The sequence below is a fragment of the Callionymus lyra genome, chromosome 2, assembly GCF_982586985.1.
Source record: "Callionymus lyra chromosome 2, fCalLyr1.hap1.1, whole genome shotgun sequence".
NCBI lineage: Eukaryota > Metazoa > Chordata > Actinopteri > Syngnathiformes > Callionymidae > Callionymus > Callionymus lyra.
In genome coordinates this window covers 14769153-14790300 of record NC_141819.1, presented here as the reverse complement: position 1 = coordinate 14790300, position 21148 = coordinate 14769153, and the positions used below count along the sequence as shown (strand labels likewise).

At 36.3% G+C, this 21148-nt stretch overlaps 2 protein-coding genes across 2 annotated transcripts in view; both read right to left on the bottom strand.

The window, feature by feature from the left end:
- p3h2 (prolyl 3-hydroxylase 2) overlaps positions 1-12048 on the bottom strand; it is a 55725-nt gene extending 43677 nt beyond the window's left edge. The window contains exon 1 of the mRNA XM_087783637.1: positions 11548-12048. Coding sequence (XP_087639763.1) covers positions 11548-11967 — 420 coding nt within the window. The 5' untranslated portion in view covers positions 11968-12048. The remainder of the gene's footprint in view (positions 1-11547) is intronic.
- A 2853-nt stretch (positions 12049-14901) lies between these two features.
- LOC148085426 (claudin-1-like) lies at positions 14902-18154 on the bottom strand. The gene is made up of 4 exons (XM_087783636.1): positions 17864-18154; positions 16692-16856; positions 15348-15426; positions 14902-15252 (listed from the first exon to the last, which is right to left on the bottom strand). The coding sequence occupies exons 1-4, from the start codon at positions 18060-18062 to the stop codon at positions 15096-15098; spliced, it is 600 nt and encodes a 199-aa protein (XP_087639762.1). The 5' UTR covers positions 18063-18154; the 3' UTR covers positions 14902-15095.
- Between the last annotated feature and the right edge of the window lie 2994 nt (positions 18155-21148).

The following is a 21148-nucleotide window of genomic DNA, read 5'->3' as shown; positions in this document are numbered from 1 at the left end:
CGAGATCTCACTCTCGACTCTTTTTTTTTGCGCTCAGAACCACAAATCCAAAGAAATATAACATCATTTTTAAACACAGAGCTGTGAAAATGACGACACTGTATCGCGAAACCGTGTCAACTATCCACTAAAGTTCCTAAGAGAAAATGTTTTGTCTTTTTAATGTGGTGTTTTAAGGTGTCGTACTTGACATAAAATCATGTATTTTATGTTTATAAGCAATTGTCGCTGTGTTCAATGAAAAATACAAAACATTTATCGTATGTTTATCTTGACTTTATTCTCATAGATATCAATGTATTAGTAAACACAGCTTGAGTTCTTGGAAACCTCAAACCAAAGTGACAAATAGAACCGAAAACCAAAGTAGCTAAAGTCTTACAGCCGGTGACATCAGAGATTTTTCCAGCTCGTAATTCATCCACACGTCAGAAAAAATACCTGACGGCTACAAGTGCTGCCGTTCATTTGATTCACGAAGATCTGAAACAGATGTTAAGACTCGGGGTTCACGGTCGGCCAAAGGTTAGGTGACCTTGAAACTTTAAAACCTCCTTCTCTGTGGGAAGAAGCTGCGGGAGTCGAGGAGACGCCGCTATTTAATAAAGACGATCAGGTCAAGGGCAGCCGTGGACAGTAACTGAGAACAGTCACTTTCTAAAGCGCTGGATTTTTAACTTGACCTCTTTACACATCATGCATGTCTGGATAAACGATTTCCACTTCTAATTGAATTCTACAGGAAACAGCTGTGGTGGTGAAAACAGCAGGAGCATGACGTAAACACTTCACACCTCCTGAAAAACATCCCAGCAGGGTTTGCACCGAATATGGTTTAATTATCTTCAAACTAATGGAAAAAGGCAAACACAGCTTCGCACTCACTCTTAATAAGCAACCGATCAAAATGATTGATTTGAAAAGCATCGACACTGAAATACTGTATAAAGATACGATGCTAATTGGACATAAAATTTAAATATGTGCGTAGATCCCTTGATTATTTGTTAGTTAAAAGAATAATCGTTTTTTTTTAAATAGTATTAAATTGTGTTTACCTAGTATTCACTTTGTTATTTGGTTCTGTAGTTTTAGGTTTTATTATTTGTATCCCTGTGGTATCGAAAATGGTATTGAATTCAATTTTATAGAAAGTTATCTCAAGACACTTTAAAGTCTATTTAAAAAAAAGAAAAACAGATCCAGTGTCGAGTTTTATCCTAGTTATCGAAATCGAGTTTGCAATTGTATTATCGGGACGACCCTACATGTGACTTTGCGAAGGGAAACATAAGAATATAAAGTTAATAACGAAGATAATGAATGAGTTTTAACTTTGTGTCTAAACTCAATCATCATTGAACCTGGAAATGATCATACAAGAGACAATAAACTGTATTTTGATTTCCTTCACAGTGTGTTGTCTTGGATGCAGAGTGTATACAAGCTAAATAGAGATGTTTGATGACCCTGGAAAGGTTGCCGAACATTTTCTTTCTCAGAAAATACTTCATGTGAGCTTGAAACAATAAACATGTGAGTGAATAAAGCAATTTGGGTGATATGTACAATTGTAATTGTCACTGCCCAGCGGAATGAACCATAAGTGAAGGGCCTCGCTATCCATTCGTAGAATCGTGGTTAAGTTAGGTAACCCGGGTCTCCTAATGCTCAGTAAGTAACATTAATGTCAACTTTTGATTAGAGAACCAAGAAAGGAGGTGAGTTCTTTAAAATAAGTTTGATGAATCTTTCGATAACGGGTTAAGGTCATTGGACTCAAAAGGGTCAGCATGGCCGCCAGTAGCAACAGGGAGGCACGATACAGTCAAACTTCAAATAAACGGGCCGATAAGAGACGTATCCACGAGTCAATTCATGACATTTGCGAGGTTCTGCTGGACGTGGAGCCCGAGATAACCAAGGAATGTCATCACTGTGGATTCTTTTCCCACCATTGAGAAGAAACTCCAGCTCTAGCCAAACTTGAAAAGCCATTGAGTCATTCTCCTCCAGCTCTCACAGAACTGTGGTGAGCTAGGATTGTGGAAAAGAAACATAAGCGTGGCTTCTGTAGCTCCCCCAAAATTACGGTGGAAAAAAAGCGGAAAACCTAAGGAGCGTGTCAGTTTTCCGAGTGGCCAATCTGAGACCACTATAGCAGAGCAATGTTTGAAAAAATAAACACGAGACACATGGTTCGAGCTAATGCCAGGAATTCATCCATGAAGAATATGAATTTTATGATGCGGTTCATATCGACTTAAACACTGCTTAACGCGGGGAAATGACAAGTGAAAGTGGGTAAAACTGTAGCTAGTCGAGTGATTTACGGGCTTTGACCTGAACATGTGTCACCTCTGTAAACCTGAGGAACATTGTCGTCTTCTCCCGACATGTTGACTCGCTTTCTTTTAGAGGTCGTCCGGGATATAAAGAGGTTTCTTTCCAAGGACTTCTGAAGCGTAAAAACAGGCTTCTTCGCGGTGCGAACACGAGCAGATGGAAAGCAGAGATTCTGCTTTGGAGATAACAACCTCCATAGAAATGATTTTTGAACATTTGCACCCGTGGAACAACACGTCAGTGAGACCGAACAGATGCCTGGCACACTCCCCCCTTTTTTTTTCCATCCTCTCCCCTTCACTTTTTTAGACACCCGGGAGTCTTTGGCCAGACTCACACACACGCACACACTCACACACACACACACACACAATCCAGTGTTCACATCAGCGCACGTGTCCCGTCCAGCAGCTGCTTGGATCTGGAGAGCGAGTCACGTGCCAAATCCTGGTGTGACAGTGGATGTAGTGATCCCCCATAAATAAGGAGCACTTTAGTCATGATGCGGTCGCTTTGACAAATGTCTCACTTCATCAGACGTGGACGTTTGGTAACGAGAACCTCGTGTGATCCCAGTGAGGACGTTAATGTGGACGTTGCATCACCGACGTCACCCACACGAGCGATACACAAATGATTCAAGTTTAATGACCTGAAAACACATTTGTGCTGCTTGAGCAACACAGTAAACCACAAAAAATGATTTTAAGAACCCAAAAAAGACTAAAAAGATAAAAGTCCTGCTCAAAAAATGTTTGAAAGCCAAAGGTACGAATTAATTAATGTGTAAAAGAATCACGACAAAACCAATAAAATGTTAAATTAATTAGTTTAATAATAAAGTCATCTTTAAAAGCAAAGTATACATAAGATGATTTAGATGACAATATACAAATTACACTTACTTCATTACTTACTTACATTATGAAAGTTAATCTTCTTAAAAACATAAGCCGGCTAGTATTAAACATTATTTAAGGGAAAAAAGCTATGAAATCACAACTTAAAACGGCCAGAAAACTATGCGAGGAAAAGTGACCAGATGAAAATGTTCTTTCAAGTTTACTCCGGTCACTCCGGTTTCCTCCTACAGTCCAAAAACATACAGAGGTTGATTGGGAACTTGGGGAAATTGTTCATAGGTATGAGTGTGTGTGTGAATGGTTGTGTCTTGTCTTTGTGTGTCCTGCGACAGACTAGCATCCTGTCCAGGGTGTCCCCTGCCTCTCGCCCGATGAAACTGGGATACACTCCAGCCGACCCCCCTTTGACCCTCGTAAGGGAATGAGCAGCATAGAAAATTAAATTAATTAAATATATTGGGCGTGGAAGTGGGAATTTGTAGGTCGAAGTCAGCTTTCTTTTTTCAATAAATATCACAATATGTATTTAAATCTCTTCCTGGGGTTAGTAGAACAAATGTGATTTACATTGAACAGTGACAGTAACTTGTGGGTCGGGGACAAAAGATAAGGTGACGCAAGTGCTTTTAGTGGGTCAAAGTCTTTTCCTATATCTAAATAAAAAATGTATTAAGTTTTATTTTCTTCTTTTTGAAAAAGTTTAAATTATATTTATTTTAATCAATATCTATTTAATTATTGAATTACATTTCATTCATTTTGGGGGCGTCAGTTGGTCGTGAAGCCAGACCAGTTTAAAACAACTTGTCTAATGCATTAGTTTTAAGCCCAATTATTTTTTAACTATATAATTTAAAAAATGACATTGGGGTTGGAACAATGATTTCACTACTGATTCAAAACATATTTACGACCTTCACTTCTAAAGAATGTTCAATAATTACATTTTAAGAAATGTTTCACGCATAATTACACATCTCTTTTATTTGGTTTCCATAGCTCGGTGGAGTATTGTGAGGCTTGTCGGAACATATTCTGTCAGAAAGAAAACGGGATAAAAAACAGACTTCAGAATAGAAAGTCCAGTCCAGTGTCTGGAAAACAAACATGTTTCTTCAAGTGCACACAATAGAACAAAATGACGCCTAATCTTTTCTCTTTGTGTGAAACAAAAGATGCTCGTGATTCAATGCAGAATCCAAGGTCCAGCACTTTTGCCATTTTTTAATCTGCATTCAATAACGACTGGAAGAAAAAGGTCAAAACGGGGTCTTCTTTGTTATTTTTCATAGATATTTGGGGGTTTATTTACTGTTTATTCAAATAAAAGTGTGTAAAATAAAATATATATTTTTTAATGTTTTCTTAATTATTTAAATTATTTAATAATTATATTTGTCTTATTTATAATTAAAAATGCAAATGTGAACGGCATTTGTTCATTTTTGTGTTTAAAATAAACCTCGGGCCACTAGATGGCAGCAGTCATTAAATGTTCCGAAGCTTAAGAAACAATGAAATCCCGTGGATCCTGGCGAAAACTGAGGACGAGAGGATAGTATACGGGCGGATCCAGCTGATTTTAAAGATTGTTTTGTTTATAATTTAGCTTCCAATTCTATTACTTCAACCAAAAGAGCGTTGAACAATCACAAGATGTCACTAAAATTCAGTTTCCCCTCAGATCGTTCCCAAATGATGCAAATCTTTTGAAATATATCGTATTAAATCGTATTGTGAGGTTAGTGTATCCCTTGCATCTGAAACAAATCCAGATCTAGGAAGACCTGCACCTCTGCTGGGTGGGACTTCCATCAGTGCAACTGTCCATCTCAGATCACTTTTGAAGGGTTGAAGGAGTCAGAGGTTAATCATACAGAGTGACGCAACAGTTCCTGGCGAGAACCTTCAGGCTGTTTGGACTCTTCAATTTACCAGCGTGGTAACGGGAGGAAGCTAGAACACCCAGTGCAAACTCATTTAGGAACCAAGAGAGATCACAGACCAGAAAAGTGTTACTCACTAAATTACCGTACAATTAGAAAGAAAACATCAATCTCGGAACACGAGAACCTTTTTCTATACAACACACTTTAACTCTATAATGGCAAAAACATAAACAAATAAGAACAACTACACACACATATTATATATTATTATTATATATGATATACGTATTAAATCAAAACAAACTTATCTAGAGTAGAAACTTTCACAGTTTTAATAACAATATATAAGATAATTCTGACAGCAGTTTGCTTTCATACATTGACTACTAATGCTACGATGCTAACTGTGCTTACCTAGGCCAGAATCTCTCTAGTGTAAAAAAAAAAACCCCACTATCACACTTAACACTAAAAAACTTTAAAAAAAAAATACTTAGATTGACTAACTAAACAAAACAAAAACATCAAATCAATTACAAAACATCCCTGACTAGGACTTGAACCAGGACCACTTAGATGAACGCAGCAGTCTAAACACATTTTATTGAATGAATAACATTCATTTGTTTCATAATATGATCTTTTTTCAGCGATATTATAAATTGCTTGTAACTAACTGGACTAAACAAGGAATCTCCTTAAATTAATCAATATATCCTTAAAAATCTACAATTTTAAGTAAATAGTGTTAAATTTCTAATTTTGTAAATAATTGATTATTCTTAATATCGTTTTTATTTTATTTTGTATTATCTCTTTTATTATTTCTTTTTCCTTGCACTTTATTTTTTTAAACTGCGCTGTTGTGAAAGTGTGTTTCCCCTCTGGGGATGAATAAAGCTTCTTTATCTTCTATTCTATTCTAAATGGATTAACAATTACCTACGGGTGATTATCGACAAGAATCTTGCGATACAATACGTATCACGACATACAATTGGAAAAAAAATATATTGGGTTTCTTTAATATTTAATATTTTTTTCATTGTAAACACACAATTCTGTTACACGCTTAACATTAGTTTACTGTATTTAAACAGAGGGAGCTATTTTTGTACTTCACAAGAGAAGAAATAAGAGCAAATTACAGTGAATATTTGGATTTTTATTGTTATTTTAAAAGTTGATACATGCTGGTAAATGGCAATACAGTGTTGTGAAAAAAACATAATTTATTTTTTAGAGCAATACTTCACCCAAAAATGTGTTTTAACTCATTTTCTACTCACTCTAATGTCGACTAAGGGTTGGGATTATTTTCAGAGTAATCTGTTCCCTTTTGGAATTTTGGACAAAAATGTTTGTTTATTTTAATTTAGCTACTGGAGCTCAGTTGTCTTCGTCCAAAAAGACACTTAAAAACCTCCATACTGCTCGCCTCTACACTTGAAGAGTATAGTTATTTTCCTACAACCTTAAAATGATCACATATCTGAAGAGTAAATACCAGTAATGCATCAGTTGAACAATGGTTGTTTGACTCCATTACCGCTTTAGACCTCATTGGCAAAGTAGTCAATATTGTTGGGTCAGAAACGCCAAGAATCCACATCTGGTACCAGCTGGTACCAGTAGAGATCACAGAGCGAGAGAAGGAAAGCAAGGATGTTGATGCCGTCCTCCATGAAAGAGCCTTATAAAACCTACAAGATTAGAGAAACATCAGCAGCAGACACTGAGCCCCGAGGCCAGGTCCAGGTACTTTGATCCTGCAGCAGTCGGGCGAGGACATCTATACTCTGACGCACCGTGAGCTTTTAACCAACTGTAAAAGACCCTAAAAATACCCGCCAGAAAAAGGTGGCGTCGCTTTTTAAAGTAAAGTCAACACACATGAGAGGAACATAAAATATTTGCAGGAGCTGAAACGATGGGCGACCCGTGAACACCGTGACTGTGGAGTCTCTTTAAAAGGAGCCAATAGAAGCTTTGTACCGGCGGAGGGTGTGTGCCCGGAATGTTAAATACTGGCGGGAATGTTGTTTATTTTCACAAACACCAGGAGAGTACAGCTGTACACATCCACACACAAGACTCAGGTGTGATGTGATCGCCGTGACCCGAGGTCCGAGGTCAGCCGTGACGCGACGACGCTCAGACATGCGCGAGCGCTCGGCTTCCTGTTTTGATCTCGGGAGAAGAAATGTGCCTATCTCTTCCAAAACAGATGTTGGAGAAATCGAGAAAAAAAAAAGAAAAAAAAGTCTCCTCCAAATATGACAGCTTTTTTTGTTTCCAGCTGATCCGGGGCCAGGTCTGGACCGAAGTGAATCACTTCAGACAGAGAAGGATGCTCGGTTAAAGTGCTTAATAACTTCCACCACTTTGGATGGAAGCTGTGTGTCATCGCCCACAGATGGAAGCATTCAGCGTCTAGCCAAGTGTGAATCACATCCCAGTGCTGCCGGACACCTGGATAATGACAGGGCCTTTTTTTTTACTACATCGGATCCAGTCGATATTGGCAGACGCTCGGCTGTCAGTGGCGTGAATGACTCGTGTGTCTAATGATGATGTGGTCAATAAAGTTTCTAAACATCTGTGAAATATTAGTTTAGTTCAGTTCATTTTAAAAGGACTCGTGGTGACATTAAGTTGAAGGGAAAACTCAGATCATTTCTTTGCTCTGTTAATTCCACGTCACTGTAACAGCAGGTGTCGTTCTCCAAACTGTGATTAAACTGTCTTTTTCAGGAGGGAAAACAGTGAATTTCAACAATAATTACTCAAAACAAAACGTTTTATTTCACTAGATTCCAGTTATTGCAAGCGATCGATTTGATCACTCACAAGTCAAGACGTTTGTTTTTGTCGAATAATTGCAGTTGTTCTTCTAAAAGTAAAGTAAATAATCTTATTCGATGAAAAACTGTGCTTTTCATGAGCTCTTGCGATTATAAGAATGTGTTTTTAAAAGAATCAAAACTTTTAATTGAAGTTGTGTTGTGAATAACATAATGCCTCTTTCAATATCATTATGAAAGCAAATGTGTACTTTTTATTCATTTTTACCAAATACATGATCAATTTACCCATATCTGAAAGGTACCACATAATTATAAAAACTAACATAAACAAATATTTAGCTTCATTTAACAGTTTTTCTTTTTTATTATTCTTTTTTTTATAATAATGATTATATTTTCTTTTCTAAAGATCCTGTGGGTTTGGATACCATCCCATAACCCTAAGATGCTCCTTCCAATACAATGACGCTGTCTCTTTAAGTGACATAAGAAGCAAATGGAATCACTCAAACCATTGCAGGAGCCAAGGCCACAAGCAAACGTGTGCCCAAAAATAGTTCGCTATGATTTTTTTCTAGCTCTTTAGAAAGTCTACTTTAGTAGTGATGTGGTCTCAAGACCACGGACTCAGTCATTTCTTGGTTAAAGGTCCAAGGTCTTAGTCTCTGGTTCTCTCTGTCGGGGTCCCTGGTTTTAGTAGTGGGCTCGATGCATGATGGACTTTTTCAGCTTTTTTGGCCATGAACAGTCCACTGTACGGAGATCACATCTTCTTTAACATTTTTCATTATGTTCTGTCTTGACTTTGTCTTGCCTTGGTCTCGACACACACTGGACTTTGTAGCGTATCGGTCTTGGCTGAGGTGGTCTTGACAACAAGTCCACTTTGTAGCAAAACCTTATCCCAAAAAAACATACAGTAGTTGGAATCTGTATTTGTTAAACCCTGTGTTATCTGAGGGTTGATGTGACACAAAGGCAGGGAAACAAATGTGTTTGTGGTATCCCTTGTGTTGTCTCTGGGTCAAGGTGAACCAAGGGTTACCACACACAAATCTGTTTAAGGGCCTTCAGGTCACATTGACCCTGATATAACACAAGGGTTAGTATAGAACACTAGCGTCTCACTGACTCTGTAACAACTTCTAGTCGTCCAAAATGTTCCCGGTCACTGTGTTCCCACGCCTGCTCGCCCAAGTCCCCGTCCAAGGATGGACCTCAGTGGGAGTATTGTTCTGGAAATGACCAGCAGCATTCATAGTTTAATCATGGAAAGTAATGAAACAGTACAAAAAAAAAAAAGCTTGTGGTCCGTGCTCTCACTTGCAAACGTGACTTTGCTTATGAATGTAAATTGTTGACTGGAAGTTGGAAGAGAGAAGCAATGAAACCAAACTTCCCTCAAACATCTAAACACTCGGCTACAGCCAAGAGGAACAAAGTGTGGACGTAAACAAGCAAAAGTCTTCTCCAGAACAAACTGCATTAACTCCGACACTAACAATGTAAGTACATAAGTAAGCGAGTGAGTAATATTTGTCGAGCGCTTTTCTAGACCAGGGTCACGAAGCGCTTAAACAATCAAAACAATACCCAATACAATATATACTTTAAAGGTCAAGATAACACTGAGAACAACACAGGAGTCTCAGAGAATCAAGGAAAATCCTGAATGAATAAAAGTGTCTCAAAATGTTTCTTGAAGGAGTCAGTAGATCATCAAACACAGAGGGAGAAGAAGATCGATCCAAAGCTTAGGAGCAACAGTCTGGAAGGATTTCTCTCCTCTGGTCCTGAAGTGTGTTCAGGAACCATCAGTAGATTCTGATCCACAGACCTCTAAGGCTGGATCAGATCACTGATGTAAGATCTGACCATGAATAGATCTGAAAGTAAGAACCAGAATTTTAAAGTTGATCCTGAAAGAAACTGGCAGCCAGTGAAGAGTTTTAAGGATTGGAGAAATGTAAGTTCTTCTACTAGAGCAGCTCAGAATTCTCGCTGCAGAGTTTTGTATCAACTGCAGGCGAGACAGATCCTTCTTGTTAAGACATGAAAACACGTTACAATAGTCCAGACGAGAAGACACAAGCTCATGGATTACCATCTCCAGATCGTGCTGTGACAACATTTTCCTAAGTTTAGAGATTTTTATCAGTTGAAAGAAACAGTTTCTGGTCAGTTTTCTGCAGTGTTGAACTAGAGACATTATTGCTAACACGTGTGACTCCGGCTAGAATACAGACTGGGGCTAGAACTTGTGGATGTCATCAATAATGTGGACCAAACCATGTTTCTTAGACCCTCTTACAGTTCACCTGCTGACAGAGGGACGTTTATAAATGAGTGAAATATCAGGTCAATCAACCTTTGATACAATTAATAAAGATAGAAATTCCCAAAGATTCTGCATTTCCGAGGGATTGTTTTTCAAGGGCTTCATTTTTTTTTGATGATTTTATCTGAATACTGACATTAACCTAAACCGCTTTGGTATAGACACGGAGAATAACTTTGCTTTGTAAGAACAAACTTGTGTCAAAATCATGCTCTAAAATGATTGACAGCCGAATCCTCAGGGCAAACAATATACAATTATTAAAGAGTCAATTATAGACCTAGTAGACCTAAGTGCTCGGGGCCACATGTGGCCCTTTCACTGTATTTATGTGGCCCTAGTGATTATAAAGTTACTAACACATTTTATTTAGTATTTATTGGTTTTATTTATTAGAAGTTCAACTCTAGGGCTGGGTATTGATCCAAAATGTTTGATACCCGTAATGATACCAATACCTTCACTTCGATATCAGTTTCTGAATGATACCAGTTTTCCAAGATCATTTAAAACATAATGCAAATCACACATATTGCAAATCTACATTACATTTTTCAGCTAAATTTCCACCAAAGCAATTTTCTTGCAGAAAAAAATGGAAAATCAAATAATTTGTCACTTCAGTTCGTCTTCATCCAGCTTCAGTATTATCAAGATTCTATCAGACGTACAGTAGGTATAGAAACTTCAATCGGTCGGTGGCACAAAAAAATTGTTACCCAACCCTATTTAACTTAAAATATGATTATAGGGTTTTTATTTCATTCTATTTTGACAATTATAAACAATAAACAAAATAATAATATTAGCATATTTAGCTTAATTTTATTAGATTTCTTGTAACTTTTTTTGCATTTTCATAATTTGTATGCTTCTTAATTTTTTCTTGATGGCCCCTAAGACCGGTCCCTGTATAAAATGTGGACCCTTGGTAGATTAAAATGCAAACCCCTGGTCTATAAAAATAAAATAAAAAATCTCCATTTTAAAAATAGAGACTAATGTTAGCATAAATAATATAACAAATATATAAATAATAATATAAATAAAATAAAAAATATATATTATTTTCATTCTACCTCTTCACTTAAAAAAATATATATATCATCTTCCCACCAATTTCCTCCCAGTTTAAAGATAACTTTTTAACATGAAAACTAGTGTTAAAGTAAGTATTTAAAGTTTTTGTGGTTCACATAAAACAACTTTTTAATAATAACTGCCCATATTCTGAGTTTGACACTGGTTTTCCAGAATGTTTTGCAAAAGATCTACTGAGTAAATCAATGAAAACTCGGACCTACCTTCTGGTAAGCCATCTGGAGATAGTTGTAGGGGATCCTCCGGAGGAAGTCCTGGACCACATCGTCGCTCACCCGGTGCACGGACTGATCCCCCAGCGTCTCCTCGATGCAGGAGTCCAGACACTGGGCTCTGCGCAGGACCAGGTCAAAGAAGTGCAGGTCCGAGAAGAAACTTCCCCCGAACTGATGCTGGTCCTGGCATCTCACCCGGCACCGGACCCTGGTGGACCGAACCTCCCAGTAGGTGCTGAGCGCGCCCTCCATGTCCCGCACCACGCTCGCATAATCCCCGCGGTAGAACGCCTGCACGGCGGTGTCGTAGAGCAGGTCGAAGGGCTCCAGGGCGGCGGAGGACGGTGGCGGCAGCAGCAGCAGCAGCAGCGAGGACCAGAGCAGCAGCAGCGGGAACGAAGCATCCATCGTCGGCGTGGGTTCGCGTCAGTTGCGCGTCCATGTAAGCGCACATGGGACCGGGAGTTGGTGTTGCTTAAGTCGGGGACACATTTTGTCATGACCCCCTTTTTTTCTTCCAGCTCTCGGAGACTCCTCCCTCCTTCCTTCCCATGAAGGCAGACCACCGGCAGATCGACCCCCTGCGGCCCCGGCACGGGGGTGGACCCTCGAGGGGTCCTTGGAGGAGTCTTGAGCGCTGACGATGTATGTCCAAAATAAAACTTTTATCAGTAAAAACCTATACTATAAATACTTTTTTTTAAACTTGTTTCTTTACGATTATTCGTACCTAGAAATACTTTTAAAATGTGATTTAAACGAATGATTTATTATTTAGTTTTACAGGATTACAGTATTTAGAGGATATCTACAAACTAGGAAACAGAAATAAACATAAACCCTAATAATATCATAAAAATGTCAGATTAAAGTTAATTTGTAAGTAGCCAATATTCTACATCTATTAAAACTAAATAAATAAAACGCTCGTTTAAACGTTCTTTTTGAAGGAAACGTTGATACATAGCTCACTCTAGTGGTGATACGTGATATAGTAGTTACCTTTAACTCCATTTTATATTTACATTATATCGTTTAATTTATATCTCAGCATCTTTGTTTACTTAATTTCTCTGTTATTAAAAAAAAAATCATAAATAAATGTTTCGTTGGACAGAAAAGATGCAATTACTTAAGTATAACTTTTATCTACTAAACATTAAGTTTTAAGTAACATTTATGTTACTTTTAAATTTCTGTTCTTTGAAAAGTTATGAAATTACAAAAAAACAAAAAAACTCTGTTGCTTCATACGAATATTTTTATCAAAGTATCTATCAAATATCTGAGGTCAAATTTGGGAAAAAGAAAATTTAACAGACTCAGACCAGATGTGCTTGATTAGTAAAACCTGCAGGTGAGTTCAGGAGCTCATGGACAGTCGTGCTCACAGGTGAGTCTGTCTCTGAGGTGTACTTGACGAGGATGAATATTTGTAACATTTTTCAGGTTTTTAGATGGTTGATAAACTTCCGTGGATAAGGAAGTTAGCAGCAGTTAGTTTGTACTTTTTTGTATCTATGGTTTGATATTCAAAGGTTTATTTCTATGTACAAGTTGTTTTTAAATGTTTAAACTTTACATCAATGGTCTGAAAAGTATAAATCAACAAAAAGGTTGACATTTTTATTTCTACAAAAGGGTTTGGGTTTTTTTCTTTCTTCAAATGTTATTTTTTAAGGTTTCAAGTGTTTATACTTGATCCAATATGGTTTGTACTTGGATATTCAAAGGTTAACTTCTATGTACTAGAGTACAAGTAGTATTTTTCTGAAAGGATTTAAATTATTTGTTAAAACTATTGTTTTGAATGTTGATACAAGTATCTGCTTTTTACTATTTTGGTCTGAGAGGCAAAACCAGCAGTTGACTGTCATGTGACCAGAACCCGAGGCCTTCATCGTTCCTGCCAGGAACCTCCAGATCGACTCGTCATCCTCTTCTACTTGTTGAAATAAAAACTTTACTGACTTGTCTCGACTTCCTTGGACTACTGTAGATCATCCTGCGTGGAACCATCTTGTTTCAATCTTAAACTCAACGCAGAAGATTCCGATCATTTAAAGGGTCAATAAAACTGATTTTAAATTTGCTTCATCAGCTCATGATTATCCAAGGCAAATGGACTTCTGAGAAGTTTCTAAATGTGATATATACGCAGGAACCATCCAGGTGAATATAAGCAAACACCCTGTTTGAACCATTTAGGGTCTTTATAAAGTAATAAGTTGAAAACATGGTCATGATGAAAGACTTACTGTATCTTGGAGAGGAAGACTTCAACATTTGAAACACGGGCGTCAGAGTTGGACTTTCAGTTGCCCTTTAAGCTTATACATTAGACACTGTTTTTTCTTTTCTTATTTATTTATTTATTTTTTCGGTTTGTTTTTCAGGGAGGAGGGATGACTGTTTTTCTGTGTGGTCCACATTAGCACAATCTTACATCAAAAGTTGCTAATGGGAGCTAATGAGAAACTTCCTGTTTTCAAATCCTGACCTCGATTCAACTGTCGGGTAAAAGATGTTATAAGTATCTTTATTAAAGTTTATCAATGAGTTTTTTTTGTTTCGTTTTTTCGATCCATTAGTGTTTTTTTTACTTTTTTAACATTAAGGTATCAAATGTCCACTTAAATGTCCTGTATTCTATTTAATTAAATGTTTATATTTTCATTCTAATTTATACTGTTTCTGTGTCAACGCTGCAAATAAATTCTGGTAAAATAGTAGAAATGGACTTTATTTCATACTGATGATGTATGAGAGAACGTAATTAATAAATTAAAATTTAAAAGGCATTACATTTATTGGAATAAATAAGGAAATATAAAGCATAATGTTGCAGTAGATTAGCAAAAATTAAAATGTAAATTTAATTATTGATACATCATATTGTTTACTTTCTCATTCATTTCTTGACATTTTTCAACTATCAATCCATCAGACTAGGATCACTTTGAGGTCAGAAAATTAGAAATAAACAATATTATATATGAATGTTTTTTTGAAATTTGTTGATAAATTGCAATTTACATGGAAAACTGAATATTATGGCGAAACTAAAATATTTTCTTTTATAAAGAACAGATAAACAGTACACACTTTATGTGAAGGAGAACTATCACAATACAATGTCTAAATATGCATATTTGTGCAACAAGAAGCAGTAAGTCCCTCATCATGACCATGTTTTGAACTCATTACTTTATAAAGTTTGAAATCTGGCTGAAATCTGGGCAAACAAAAGGTTACAAAAGAGGTCCAAGATCAATTTAAGACTGAAATCAACACATTACTTTTCTTTAAGTAGGAAAAAAAAGGTGTTTTTCAACAATTGAATTTAGTCAAAATATTTATTTAAAAACAAAAGTACAGAGGAGAATTCATAAAACAGTAAGTTATGTACATTCAGAAGCTCAGCTTTGAAACGATGGACATTACAAAGAGTCACGAGAGGATAAAATAATTTACTACATGGAAAACCAGAGATGTCGGCTATGAAGTGGCTTCATGAATACGATCGTCACGGAGGTTCAGACGTAGTTGGATTTGTTTGAGTGCAGCAGCTGGTTGGAGCTGATGGATCCGGACGAGGAGCGACCGCACCTCCGGCAGCTCAGCAACAACCCTCCGGCCACCGTGAGCAGACCCCCGGCCCAGCTGACGAAGACGGCGTTGCCGAACTCAAACCTGCACGGACAATACCGGTTGGAGACCCAGGGACATTATTTTTTGGAAATAGAGTTTTACTAAAACAATCAAAGAGTTTTACTGAAGCGCCGCACCTTAAAATATCTTCGGATTTATGGAAGGACTGGACGACCTTGTTGACGTACCACGAGGTGATGCTCACCGTCAGCACGCCTTTGAATAAAGGAGGGAAAAAGGTGAAGAAAACAGGTGAAGTTTGAAGGAAATTAAACAAATACAAGTAAAAAAAACACCAAGTTTTGAATATTTTCTCTGTTTCACACAGAGATCCTCAGGCACGTGCATTGTTTGTTGTTAGCTCTTTAGCTAAGCTACCTGTTTGTCGTTAGCTAATGCTAGCTAGACTAGCTTGCTGCAAGTTTAAAGTTTACTTTAAAACATGACCAACATGTTTGGAGAAACTGGAAATGTAGCAAAACAAGGTTCTATTAGATCAGAGTTAAATATCCTCAGGGGCCACATTGTATACTGTGAATGTTATACTGAGCCAAAAGAAGGAAGGTACAAATCAAGAATTTAGTATCAAATACAAATAATAAAGGACATTTTAAATGAGATGTACTCTTAATTTTATTTATATCATTTCATTTTTTAATTTATTTAAATTTTTTACTGAAAAAAACGTTGCATATTTTGTTTATTTTACAATTTAAAAATCAAATACATCAATTGCAAAAAAAAACAGGATAATATGCCATAAAATAAATGGTGTATTATTCCATTTTATATACCTAACAAAAAAAAAAGAACTACATAAAATATAAAATGAATACCCATAAGAAGGTCAAATTAAAGAAAAAATAATAGAGAATAAAAAATAATTTAATTGTAAATGGTCATTTTTATAGTGTTTGTCAGACCTTATTAAACCCAGATTAAACAACAGGGTTTTTTATCTTTATATTTCTGTAGGAAAAATCAAAAATGAAGCTTGAAAAATATTTCCCATCATTCCCTGCAGGCCTTGTGAGAAAAATCCTTGTAATCCTTTTACTGTTTTCTTGGAACACAAGGAGTAAAAAAGGACATTTTCTCCTGCTAACCCTTGCACCAGGACAAATATACATATTGTCTCTGCATATGTTTGAACTGAGGGAGGAAACCAGAGTGCCAGGGGGTACCAACAAAAACAACAGGAAAACGTTTGACTCCAGAGAGAAACCTGGCTCTTCACGACACCCAGCGTTAGAATTGGGATTTAAATGCTCAAGTGAGAGTGAGATGAACTTCCATGATCCTGGACTGGAGAGCAAGAGTTCTTTTCTCAAGGGGTCTCGGAATGTGACCCACGACCGTGATAAGGTTGAGTGTGTGCAGATCGCCTTATCAAAGAGAAGTTCTCGTCGGCGTCCAAAGGTTTGAAGTCACGTCACGACAGGTTTTCTCGCTGCGACCGTGACCGAAGTGGAAGAAGTTACCTGACACGACGAACATCACCCCGCCGACGGACACCACGGTGGACTTGGAGTCGACGCGGTCCTCCATGAAGCGAGTGCACTTCATGCCCACGGTGGAGACCACCAGAGCCAGGGTGGAGAGCAGGATGCTGAGCAGCATCGAGGCACTGGTGACCTGCACCTCGACTGGGAGGAGACACCAGAGGGAATATTTATTAAAGTCATGTTATCAGTCATTTTTTTGGCTTTAAACAATGGAAAACCTTCACAAAAATAAGATTTTGTTGAGGGTTTTCTGGCTTTTAAAGCGACATCATTGCTTCTTATGCTGGTTTTGGAAATTCATTGTGAAGTTTCAATGCTCAAATAGAGGAGATAATACAAAATAATTACAATTATTGGATGAAAATCTTGTTATAGGTTAGGTAGAACTTTATTGATCCCTCAGGAGGTCTCTTTTGGTAAATTGTTTTTTTTACAATTAGACACAGTAATACAGCAATTATTTATAAAAAATAAAATAAGAACAAGAACAAAGAGAAATAAAGAGAAAGAACAAGATGATACCATATAAGTCTAAGTCTAAAGAACTTTTTTTTTTTTATTTATTAATTTTATTTTATTTTGTTTTATTTTATTTAATATTTAACATATTTATTTTATATTAAAACAAAATGTAAGATCAATTGCAACACAATCACATGAGACTATAAAATGAGATTAAAAAACATCAGCAGACATAAAAGTTTAAGTTAAAAATACCTTTAATAAAAATAAATATATAATAATTGTATGGCTTGTAAGAAACATTACTATATATAGATACATAAATACAAAAAAAAAAGCGATTAAATTAAAATGTTGACAACTAACTCTTGTCTTTAGTACTTTTATACTTAGATTATTTCGTTCTTTCTCTTTATGTTCTTGTTCTTATTTTATTTTGATTTATTTTTTATGAAAAATTGCTGTATTTTCTGTGGCTATTGGAAAAAAAACAATTTCCCGAAGGAGACCTCCTGAGGGATCAATAAAGTTTTACCTTACCTTGACACAAAGTCAGAATCAGTCCTTAAAAGCGTAACTGTCACTCCTGAGTGACCCCTGCAGTCTTGAGGCTAATTTTAGACGCCATCGCCGCTGGAAGGAATCTCAACGAGGAGCGTCTGGTGGAAGAGATGTTGAGAACTCACACGGCAACTGGAGAAACGAGTCGTAGATCTCGCAGGTGGTCCTGTGGCTGCCGCTGCACTTCATCCACAGGCCCTGGTTCATCTGGTGGGACCCCTGAGACCGGCGCTTCCACTCCACCATGAAGGTGGCGCCCATGGTGGCGGCGAGGCCGGCCACGGCCAGGCAGAAGCCGAGCAGCTGGAGTCCTGAGCTGGCCATCAAGATAAGAGGAGGAGGAGGAGGAGGATGAAGAGACTCTCGGTGTGAGGAGGGACTGATGCGGTGCTGGTCGGCTCCGGCTTTTTTAAGAAGGGCCACGATCACGTGTCCCCCGTTGATGGGAAATGACCCCTCGCTTGGACTCCAGGAGAAGAAGGAGTTGAGAGGAAGTTTCATTGTTGCTTTACGAGACCACGTGATGAAGGCCGACTTCCAAAGAAGTGACACATTGTTTCTGTTTTAATAGGTCATTAAGATGAGAGAACGTTCAGGTGAAAATAAATATTTCATGGTATTTAATGTTGATGTTAATTTAGTTTTTACCCCCACATTTATTTATCTCAAGCTAGTCTGTTTTTTATTATTTAGTCTCATTCAGAAACTTCCATCTTGTTTGACTAGATTTTGCTAAATATGTATTATTCGTGATGAAAATTAGCTTAAATGCTAACTCCATTAATGCTAAATAGCTTAATGCTTAATAGCATATACTGTATGTATTCAAGAGTGTATTGTCATGAGAACACACACACACAAACCCCCACACCCCCCCCCCCCCCCCACACACACACACGCAAAAAATATTACAGCAATAGCAAAGGTTTCACAAGTAATGACACTTTTGATAAAGACATTTTGTTACCAACTACATTGGTACTAATGCAAACTTTGACCAACATTAACTAACTAACTAACTAACAACATTTTATTAGCATTAATGCTAACAATGTTTCATTAGTATGAATGCTTATAATGTTTTATTAGCATTAATGCTAACAATGTTTCATTAGTATGAATGCTTATAATGTTTTATTAGCATTAATGCTAACAATGTTTCATTAGCATGAATGCTAATAACATTTAATTAGCATTAATGCTAACAACGTTTCATTATCATTCATTCTAACAACAAAACTTTATTACTATTATAAACATTTTTACGAACAGGCATTATCATGAAATAGAGATAATAATATCAACAGACTGTATGATCATTACTAAAGATATTGATTTTTGCATCTTGAAACTTCAAAATAAAAGCTCCTATATCTTCAACCAGGCAGATGGTAATACAATAAGCGTAATAAGCTTTGAAAGGTAGCGGATTCACTTGTTTTTTCTTTGAGGTTTTTTTGTCTTTGGTGGAATATCAAAGTGCATTTGGTGCATAAATTTTCTAAAAGGCCACAAATGGCCCGCCGGCCGCACTGGCCATGACTGTCATACATGCTAACATAAATGCATTTATTGTTGTTGATGTTTAATAGCATCAATGCTTCACTAACATTTTAAAAGTTAAAGGTGTTTCTACGTGAGGGAGATAAAGTTTTTACAAAACAGGGTTGTTAACCCAAATAGCTTGAGCAGAACACGCTCAATTATCCTCGTCCTTCCGCCGTGATTCACTGCAGCCTGTTTTTGTTGATCTATTCAGACATTGTCTTCATTATAGCCTCACAATTAACACATTGTTTGACCATATTTGGTGCATGTGATGCCAGTTTGTAAACATTCTAAATCCGTCCGCGAGATCGGATCAGAGTCCACCCTTTCCTGTGACGAGCCGGGCACAATTATTCTGCTGTAAATAAAAGCCGAGTGAAGGATGAATGTCAGGAGGAAAATGTTTAAATTGTAACATGGTGGAAGGATGAGCAAATATAAGATCTATTCTGTTTTAAATAAAGCAGTTTATCATAGTTTTAGTACAAAATGGATCAAAAAAATTAACTTTTTATTGTAAAAATAAATAAATAATACTAAAGGAAATTATATGATAAACACTAAAACATAATAACAGGAAATACAAAAATGAACGGAATAAAAACATTGTCAGAATAATTGTACAAAAAAAGAAGTAAAATAATGTTTACCTTGTTTTCCACTAGGTGGGGCTAAATCTTTAACTTAAAAAACATATAAGAAACCGTTATTAAAGTTTGTAGCGATTGAAAATATATTGTTAAAATTGTCTCTTAACTATGACAAACTATAGAGTCCGACGAACACAAACATCATTAGTAAAAGTTTAATTTTGGCCCAAATCGTCCTCAAGCCTCCATCTACAGTAAGTGGGTCAAAGATTTCCTGAGAGCTGAACTGATAACACACGTGGAGGAAACTGCACCAGTTAACGCGTGAGTTCAAATTGTTTAATCGTTTCCATGGATACCAGAGTTGTTTTTAGGATGCATGTATTGCTATTCAAAAACATGGTTTTATTTATATATATACAGTATATATATATATATATATATATATATATATATATATATATATATATATATATATATATATATATATATATATATATATATATATATATACAATTAAATAATACAAAAAAATGGATACTGTTTATTTCTTTTAATAATTTTTTTAATGTCCATTTTTTGCTTAAAAGAAAAGGAGAGCACTTGAAGTGAGTAACAAAGAGACAATAATAAAACAAATTTCAAACAGTAAACTCATGTTGTTGAATTTAAATTAAAAATGTCAATAATTATCTATTTGGCAATTAGGGATAATTGTACAAATGCTAATATAGTTTTATTACAAAAGATTACTGCAATAGCATAGTTTTCACAAGTAATGACACTATTAATAAAGATTCCAACTTTATTGGTACTAATGCAAACTTTGACCAACATTAACTCTATTGTGAAACATACAGAGAATATGTTCTGTTCTGCAGCGATAATGCTAATGCTAACAACGTTTTATTAGCATTAATGCTAACAATGATTCATTAGCATTCATGCTAACAACGTTTCATTAGCATGAATGCTAATAATCTCATTAGAATTAATACTAACAACTTTATATTAGCATTAATGTTTACAAAGTTTCATTAGCATGAATGCTAATAATGTTTAGTTAAATAATTCAAAAAATGGATACAGTTTTTTTAAATCCATGTTTTGCGAGTGAGAAACAAAGATGGACGATAATAAGAACATTTCAAACAGGAAACTCTTGTTGTTGAATTTAAATTTAAATACATTTATTATATATTTATATATTATATATTTTGATTCCATTCTCTTTTGAATTGTCACTGTTGTGATGAACCCGTGTGACCTCTG